This window comes from Pelophylax lessonae (assembly GCF_965119305.1).
Source record: "Pelophylax lessonae genome assembly, chromosome: 6".
Classification (NCBI taxonomy): Eukaryota; Metazoa; Chordata; class Amphibia; order Anura; family Ranidae; genus Pelophylax; species Pelophylax lessonae.
This window is the reverse complement of record NC_138773.1, coordinates 15,743,669-15,753,019: the sequence shown is the minus strand read 5'-3', so window position 1 is coordinate 15,753,019 and position 9,351 is coordinate 15,743,669. Positions and strand designations below refer to the sequence as shown.

At 39.9% G+C, this 9,351-nt stretch overlaps 1 protein-coding gene across 1 annotated transcript; it reads right to left on the bottom strand.

Annotated features, from left to right (window-relative positions):
- Window positions 1-6,098: 6,098 nt before the first annotated feature.
- LOC309557453 (olfactory receptor 5V1-like) lies at window positions 6,099-6,962 on the bottom strand (the record flags this gene model as incomplete). The annotated part of the gene is made up of 1 exon (XM_082260170.1): window positions 6,099-6,962. One exon carries the CDS (start codon window positions 6,960-6,962, stop codon window positions 6,099-6,101), a length of 864 nt encoding a protein of 287 aa, XP_082116296.1.
- Between the last annotated feature and the right edge of the window lie 2,389 nt (window positions 6,963-9,351).

Sequence of the window (9,351 nt, the reverse complement as noted above, 5' to 3'; positions counted from 1 at the left end):
GAACGCCTACTGTATCTCTAGCCATCAAAACCTAAGTTCTTTGCTGTTAGTTCAACCCATGTGAGGTAATTTTTGCCGCCTATACAGGCCGCCACTTACTTCTGTATACTGTGAACGCCTACTGTACCTCTAGCCATTAAAACCTAAGTTCTTTGCTTTCAGTTCAACCCATGTGAGCTAATTTTTGCCGCCTATACAGGCTGCCACTTCTGTATACTGTGAACGCCTACTGTACCTCTAGCCATCAAAACCTAAGTTCTTTGCTGTCAGTTCAACCCATGTGAGCTAATTTTTGGAGCCTATACAGGCCAACGCTTACTTATGTATCCTTTGAACGCCTACTGTACCTCTAGCCACCAAAAACAAAGTTCTTTGCTGTCAGTTCAAACCAGGTGAGCTAATTTTTGGAGCCTATACAGGGCCACACTTACTTATGTATCCTGTGAACGCCTACTGTAGCTCTAGCCATCAAAAACAAAGTTCTTTGCAGTCAGCTCAAACCATGTGAGCAAATTTTTGGAGCCTATACAGGCCGACACTTACTTATGTATCCTGTTAACGCCTACTTTACCTCTAGCTATCATATACTATGTTCTTTGCTGTCAGTTCAACCAATGTGAGCTAATTTTTGCCGCCTATACAGCCAGCCACTTACTTCTGTATACTGTGAACACCTACTGTACCTCTAGCCATCAAAACCTAAGTTCTTTGCTGTCAGATCAACCCATGTGAGCTTATTTTTGGAGCCTATACAGGCCGCCACTTACTTCTGTATACTGTGAACGCCTACTGTACTCTAGCCATCAAAAACTAAGTTCTTTGCTGTCAGTTCAACCCTTGTGAGCTAATTTTTGGAGCCTATACAGGCCTACACTTACTTATGTATCCTTTGAAAGCCTACTGTACCTCTAGCCATCAAAAACAAAGTTCTTTGCTGTCAGTTTAAACCATGTGAGCTAATTTTTGGAGCCTATACAGGCCACACTTACTTATGTATCCTGTGAACGCCTACTGTAGCTCTAGCCATCAAAAACAAAGTTCTTTGCTGTCAGCTCAAACCATGTGAGCTAATTTTTGGAGCTTATACAGGCCAACACTTACTTATGTATCCTGTTAACGCCTACTTTACCTCTAGCTATCATATACTACGTTCTTTGCTGTCAGTTCAACCCATGTGAGCTCATTTTTGCCGCCTATACAGCCAGCCACTTACTTCTGTATACTGTGAACACCTATTGTACCTCTAGCCATCAAAACCTAAGTTCTTTGCTGTCAGTTCAACCCATGTGAGCTTATTTTTGGAGCCTATACAGGCCGACACTTACTTCTATATACTGTAAATGCCTACTGTACTTCAAGCCATCAAATACACTACGTTCTTTGCGGTCAGTACAACCCATGTGAGCTCATTTTTGCAGCCTATACAGGCCAATACTCACTGTTCTGTGTACTGTCAATGTCTACTGTACCTCTAGCCATTATATACTACGTTCTTTGCTGTTAGTTCAACCCATGTGAGCTCATTTTTGCAGCCTATACAGACCGACACTTACTTCTGTATACTGTGTGAATGCCTACTGTACCTCTAGCCATCAAAAACTAAGTTCTTTGCTGTCAGTTCAACCCATGTGAGCTCATTTTTCCACCTATACAGGCCGCCACTTACTTCTGTATACTGTGAACGCCTAGTGTACCTCCAGCCATCAAATACACTACATTCTTTGCTGTCAGTTCAATCCATCTGAGCTAATTTTTGCAGACTATACAGGCCGCCACTTACTTCTGTATACTGTGAACGCCTACTGTACCTCTAGCCATCAAAAACTAAGTTCTTTGCTGTCAGTTCAACTTATGTGAGCTAATTTTTGGAGCCTATACAGGCCGACACTTACTTATGTATCCTTTGAACGCCTACTGTACCTCTAGCCATCAAAAACAAAGTTCTTTGCTGTCAGTTAAAACCATGTGAGCTAATTTTTGGAGCCTATACAGGGCCACACTTACTTATGTATCCTGTGAACGCCTACTGTACCTCTAGCCATCAAAAACAAAGTTCTTTGCTGTCAGTTAAAACCATGTGAGCTAATTTTTGGAGCCTATACAGGGCCACACTTACTTATGTATCCTGTTAACGCCTACTTTACCTCTAGCTATTATATACTACATTCTTTGCTGTCAGTTCAACCCATGTGAGCTATGTTTTGGAGCCTATACAGGCCGATACTTGCTTCTGTATACTGTGTGAACGGCTCCTGTACCTCTAGCCATCAAAACCCAAGTTCTTTGCAGTCAGTTCAACCCATGTGAGCTAATTTTTGGATCCTATACAGGCCGCCACTTTCTTCTGTATACTGTAAATGCCTACTGTACCTCAAGCCATCAAATACACTACGTTCTTTGCGGTCAGTTCAACCCATGTGAGCTCATTTTTGCAGCCTATACAGGCCAATACTTACTGTTCTGTGTACTGTGAATGCCTACTGTACCTCTAGCCTTTAAAAACAAAGTTTTTCGCTGTCAGTTCAAACCATGTGAGCTCATTTTTGCCGCCTATACAGGCAGACACTTACTTCTGTATCCTGTGAACACCTACTGTACCTCTAGTCATCAAAACCTAAGTTCTTTGCTGTCAGTTCAACCCATGTGAGCTCTTTTTTGCAGCCTATACAGGCCGACACTTACTTCTGTATACTGTGTGAATGCCTACTGTACCTCTAGCCATCAAAAACTAAGTTCTTTGCTGTCAGTTCAACCCTTGTGAGCTAATTTTTGGAGCCTTTAAAGGCCTACACTTACTTCTGTATACTGTGAATGCCTACTGTACCTCTAGCCATCATATACTACGTTCTTTGCTGTCAGTTCAAACCATGTGAGCTAATTTTTGCAGCCTATACAGGCCGACACTTACTGTTCTGTGTACTGTGAATGCCTACTGTACCTCTAGCCATCATATACTACGTTCTTTCCTGTCAGTTCAACCCATGTGAGCTAATTTTTCCACCTATACAGGCCGCCACTTACTTCTGTATACTGTGAACGCCTACTGTACCTCTAGCCATCAAAACCTTAGTTCTTTGCTGTCAGTTCAACCCATGTGAGCTCATTTTTGCAGCCTATACAGGCCGACACTTACTTCTGTATACTTTGTGAATGCCTACTGTACCTCTTGCCATCAAAAACTAAGTTCTTTGCTGTCAGTTCAACCCTTGTGAGCTAATTTTTGGAGCCTATACAGGCCTACACTTACTTCTGTATACTGTGAATGCCTACTGTACCTCTAGCCATCATACACTACGTTCTTTGCTGTCAGTTCAACCCATGTGAGCTCATTTTTCCACCTATACAGGCCGCCACTTACTTATGTATACTGTGAACGCCTACTGTATCTCTAGCCATCAAAACCTAAGTTCTATGCTTTCAGTTCAACCCATGTGAGCTAATTTTTGCTGCCTATACAGGCTGCCACTTACTTCTGTATACTGTGAACGCCTACTGTACCTCTAGCCATCAAAACCTAAGTTCTTTGCTGTCAGTTCAACCCATGTGAGCTAATTTTTGCAGCCTATACTGGCCGCCACTTACTTCTGTATACTGTGTGAACGCCTACTGTACCTCTAGCCATCAAAAACTAAGTTCTTTGCTGTCAGTTCAAACCATGTGAGCTAATTTTTGGAGCCTATACAGGGCCACACTTACTTATGTATCCTGTGAACGCCTACTGTAGCTCTAGCCATCAAAAACAAAGTTCTTTGCTGTCAGCTCAAACCATGTGAGCTAATTTTTGGAGCCTATAAAGGCCGACACTTACTTATGTATCCTGTTAACGCCTACTTTACCTCTAGCTATTATATACTACGTTCTTTGCTGTCAGTTCAACCCATGTGAGCTATGTTTTGGAGCCTATACAGGCCGATACTTACTTCTGTATACTGTGTGAACGGCTCTTGTACCTCTAGCCACCAAAAACTAAGTTCTTTGCTGACAGTTCAACCCATGTGAGCTCATTTTTGCCGCCTATACAGGCCGACACTTACTTCTGTATACTGTGAACACCTACTGTACCTCTAGCCATCAAAACCTAAGTTCTTTGCTGTCAGTTCAACCCATGTGAGCTCTTTTTTGCAGCCTATACAGGCCGACACTTACTTCTGTATACTGTGTGAATGCCTACTGTACCTCTAGCCATCAAAAACTAAGTTCTTTGCTGTCAGTTCAACCCTTGTGAGCTAATTTTTGGAGCCTATACAGGCCTACACTTACTTCTGTATACTGTGAATGCCTACTGTACCTATAGCCATCATATACTATGTTCTTTGCTGTCAGTTCAAACCATGTGAGCTAATTTTTGCAGCCTATACAGGCCGCCACTTACTGTTCTGTGTACTGTGAATGCCTACTGTACCTCTAGCCATCATATACTACGTTCTTTCCTGTCAGTTCAACCCATGTGAGCTCATTTTTGCAGCCTATACAGGCCGAAACTTACTTCTGTATACTGTGAACGCCTACTGTACCTCTAGCCATCAAAACCTTAGTTCTTTGCTGTCAGTTCAACCCATGTTAGCTTATTTTTGCAGCCTATACAGGCCGACACTTACTGTTCTGTGTACTGTGAATGCCTACTGTTCCTCCAGCCATCAAATACACTACGTTTTTTGCTGTCAGTTAAACCCATGTGAGCTAATTTTTGGGGCCTATACAGGCTGACACTTACTTCTGTATACTGTGTGAATGCCTAATGTACCTTCAGCCACAGAATACTAAGTACTTAGCTGTCAGGTAAACCCATGTGGGCTAATTTTTGCAGCCTATACAGGCTGACACTTACTTATGTATCCTGTGAACTCCTACTGTACCTCTAGCCATCAAAAACAAAGTTTTTTGCTGTCAGTTCAAATCATGTGAGCTAATTTTTAGAGCCTATAGAGGCCAACACTTACTTATGTATGCTGTGAACGCCTACTGTACCTCTAGCCATCAAAAACGAGGTTCTGTGCTGTCAGATAAACCCATGTGGGCTAATTTTTTGGGCCTTTTATGGCCGACACTTACTTCTGTATCATGTGAATGCCTAATGTACCTTCAGCCACAGAATACTACGTTCTTAGCTGTCAGGTGAATGCATGTGGGCTATTTTTTTGAGGCCTGGAATGACCGCTTCTTACTTCTTTATCCTGTGAATGCCAAATTTTTCAGACTGGAAATGAAAAACAATGGGTCTGTAAAGTTCCGCCAAATTGTGTAATGGATGCGGACCCATTTTACAGATGTGTGAATGGACCTTATATGTATTCGACAATGTATTTACCGGCTGCTGTCAGTTCTGGCTGATTTATGAAAAAAATATATATATTTTTTGCTGTAAAAAAAAAAAAACAAATTTAGGGCAACTTTTTCAATTGCAGTACTTCTGTTATGACATTGTCCATGTGCTGGGACTATTTGTGCACAGCTAGTACGTCTTTTGTGGCTTTTTAAAGTTCGCCTTCCATTAAAGTCAATGGGGCCAGCCGCAAACTCGCGGTTTGCCGACTTTTGAGAAAATTTGCGGCTTGCGTTCGTGAACCGCCCTGGCCGATGTTCGTCCATCACTATATGAGATTATCATTTTGGTAAATACAGTAGCTCTCTTCCAGTGGCTTATCTCTTCTCTTCTGTTCCTGGTAATGTGAGTTGTTGGATTGCTCCAGTTTGTCTAACACATGTAAATCACACAGGAAGTGCCATATCATCTCTGTCTATGAATAGTCTGCTAACTTTAAAAAAAAGTTTGTCATAGGTCAACTGTATGATAAGAACATCTGTTAAATAGACAATTCATTGAAATAATGCACATATACCGCTTGTCCTTATGAAAATGTATAAATGCTTTATTTTATTCTTTATATATTATTTGATAAAAAATCAAAAGGACCAAATAATAATTATGAGATTAGAAAAATTGTCAGAAGAGGTTTTTTATTTAGAACATGTTTTTATGAATGTATTCAATGTGCAAACATTTAAACATATAGTTTAAATTTTTTTTTAGTTTTACATGTTTTACCATCCATCTAAGCAAAAATTCCAGTTCTAATGCAATTTTGTTTCTGGATGTATTATGTAGAGGGGGTATTGAGAATTATGGAACTTATTTTTACCAGTGCAGCTTTCATATCCTTGTTCTTCAGGCTGTAGATCAGAGGGTTGATTGTTGGTATTATGATACAATAGAAAAGGGCCGTCATTCTGTCCTGGTATGAAGAAAAAGGTGTCCCAAGACGAAGGTGAACATACATGGCAGTGCCATAGAATATGATAACAGAGACCAGGTGGGCAGAACATGTGGACATGGCCTTTTGGCGGGCCTCCTTAGAGCGTAGAAGGAACACAGAGGATAGTATCTTGATGTAGGAACAGAGTATAAGAAAGAATGGGATTGTTGCTCCACATATACAAACAATGAAGACATACAGCTCAATTTTAAAAGTGTTGATACATGCCAAATGAAGAAGAGGTGGGATGTCACAGAAGAAGTGGGCTATGTGATGAGAGCCACAGAATGGGAGCTTGAAAATTGAACTGGTGTAAGTTAAAGACATGAGGAACCCCACAATCCATGGTCCAGTGGCCAACTGATAGCATATTTTAGAGGTCATCACAGAAGTATATCGTAGGGGGTGACAGATAGCCATGAACCTATCAAAGGCCATTACTGCAAGAAAAATACATTCTGACACAGCAACTGCAGTGAAGATGTACATCTGAGTAGCACAGCCAATGAAGGAGATGGATCGATCCATGGAAAAGAAGATTTGCAAAGCTTTAGGAACAGTAACATTGATGGAAAAGATTTCTAGCATGGACAAGCCCCTCAAGAAGAAATACATAGGGGTATGAAGATGAACGTCAAGTGTAATGCTCAAGATGATCAGACCATTCCCCACTAAAGACAGGATATAAGCAACCAGGAAGAAAATCATTAAGATTATCTGAAGGGAAATAGACAAATCTAAGAATCCTTGGAGGAAAAATCTTGTCTCATTGTTGAGATTCTGTCTTTGCATAAGCATATTTTACAGTGTTTGTCTTTTCATACAGCTGTGAATATCATTGAAGTAGAATTGAATTCAGGAGATGTCCGTTGCAGTCAAAAGTAAAAAGAAAAAGTCTCAAAAAAGACTAAAAGCTCCAAATTTGTTTGTCAAATATGTTAATTTTATTTTTTAATTATGTCAACAAATGACCTGTGTTACCAAAATCTTGAAAAAATACTAGACAGAAAAAAAAAATGCTCCCATAGGAGCTGGGATTTTTTAGGTGCCAATAACTGGAGAACAGATTAAAAATTTAACATATTTTATTTACTTCATTAAAAGTTAATCTTGTAACACAACATGTGTAAACATCAATGTAAAATCACTGGTTTTCTGGAGAATGATGGACATAGGTGCAACTTCTAGGATGACAGTCCCAACATGTTTCGCCGACCACTTCGGCTTCTTCAGGAGATATAGTATTATCACACCACTGGGCGTTAGAAAACAGACTAATCATCCAGATTACCACTTGTTTACAAGGTAAAATCAGCTAAACACCAATCAAGCTACATTACACAGAAATCCACTGGTAGGTTATAGAGGAAGGCTTTTATGTGCTGGCCACAGGAGGGAAAAATCAGGTCTGAAAAGTAAATAGTACTACAAGTGAAATTAAAAGTAGAAAAAAATCAGCGCAACTTAAGTGAAACAATATCAATAATAGTAAATAAATATAGTGCAATCAAGTAGCTGCTATAACATATATGCTTATCACTGCATAGTCACCAAGATCAAAATATATTCCAAGATACAGCACTACTCTGTACATCATAAACAAAATACATGTGCAAAATTAGCCAAGTAATAAAGTGCATGTAATAATCAAAGTGCAAATATAATGATCCCACTGGAGTCTTTACTGTTGAGTCAGCGTGACCGATCAATTATTTTTTTTCTGTATATAAAACCAAAGGGTGGACAGCGCTCATAAATAAAAACCCCTTATGTATACAAATAAATATATAAATACCATAAATAAATTGGTATGTATAGACACCAATTATTGCTTAAATAAATAAAGTGACTGCGCACAACATATATAGAACAATCAATTGTGCTTAAATATTATAAAGTGACTGTGCACAACGTGATTGGATGTGCAAATAATATAATTTTATGCAAAAAAAGAAATATATATATATATATATATATATATACATATATATATATATATATATATATATATATATATATATATGTCCAATATAGTGTTTTTAAAGTGCAATTTTCTGAAATAGGTGTCGGTTGTGCTAAAAAAAAAAAAAACAGTGGGAATCCAGTGGGAATCGTGGTATGCAGTATCCTTCACCTAAAATACAGCCCACTTACCAGATGACCCCTTGGGGCCTAGCGTAGGTAAGTGGTTCTTGTGGATAGACTCTGGGGTCCCTCTAGCTGATAGGGGGCATCAGGGGTCCTCCTCTGGAAAGGGGGTGTATTCCTTGTGGGGGCTCCGCTGTATACTCTGTACAGAGCGCGGTAGGGGCTGCATTTCACTCCTCCTATATCCCGCTCATATGGATCGTTGGTGGTGGGGGTCACAGCATATAAATGGTAAAAGATTTACTTTTGTAAATCCTGTGTCCTGTACCTTTACAAAGGGATGCAGTGCCAGTGAGTTTACCTCTGAAAACATTTTTTCTATTTAAAAAAATACAAATTTGACACTTAAATGTGCACAAACTAGAGACAACAGCACTGAAAAGTATATCATAAAAATGTAGAAAATGCATATTTATACAAATACATCATCCTAACGAAATACAACAAAAAAAAAAATGAATATAAACAGAAAGTCCTTTTAGGTTGAAATAAGCCCTAAACCAATGTTCTTCAAAGATGTGCTCCAAAAGTGAATAAATGGAAGTTTGTTGTGACACAATCCACCACCAATATACAGTATATAAGGAGGCTTACCGGAGTGAGTGGACTCCGTTTGGCATACGCCTAGTGGGTCAACTCATGCGTTGGTGTACATTATATACACCCACCCAATATGCCAGGGAGGTCAGTGGTTAGCCCCTCACACCAATCTCCTTCACGCACTCGTATATTAGAAAGATTCTGTGTTGGGCACAATGCTCCACATTTTCTGGTCCTGCCCCCACCTGGGGACCTTTTGGAAGGATGTTAGAGCCCTCCTGGGGGAGCTCTCAGACCGGGATATCCCGGATACCCCGGAATTCTTCCTTTTGCAGGTGACTACCATGCCCATCTCTAAATGCAAGAAATCCATCATCCCTCATGTGCTGTGTGCAGCGAAAGCTTGTAT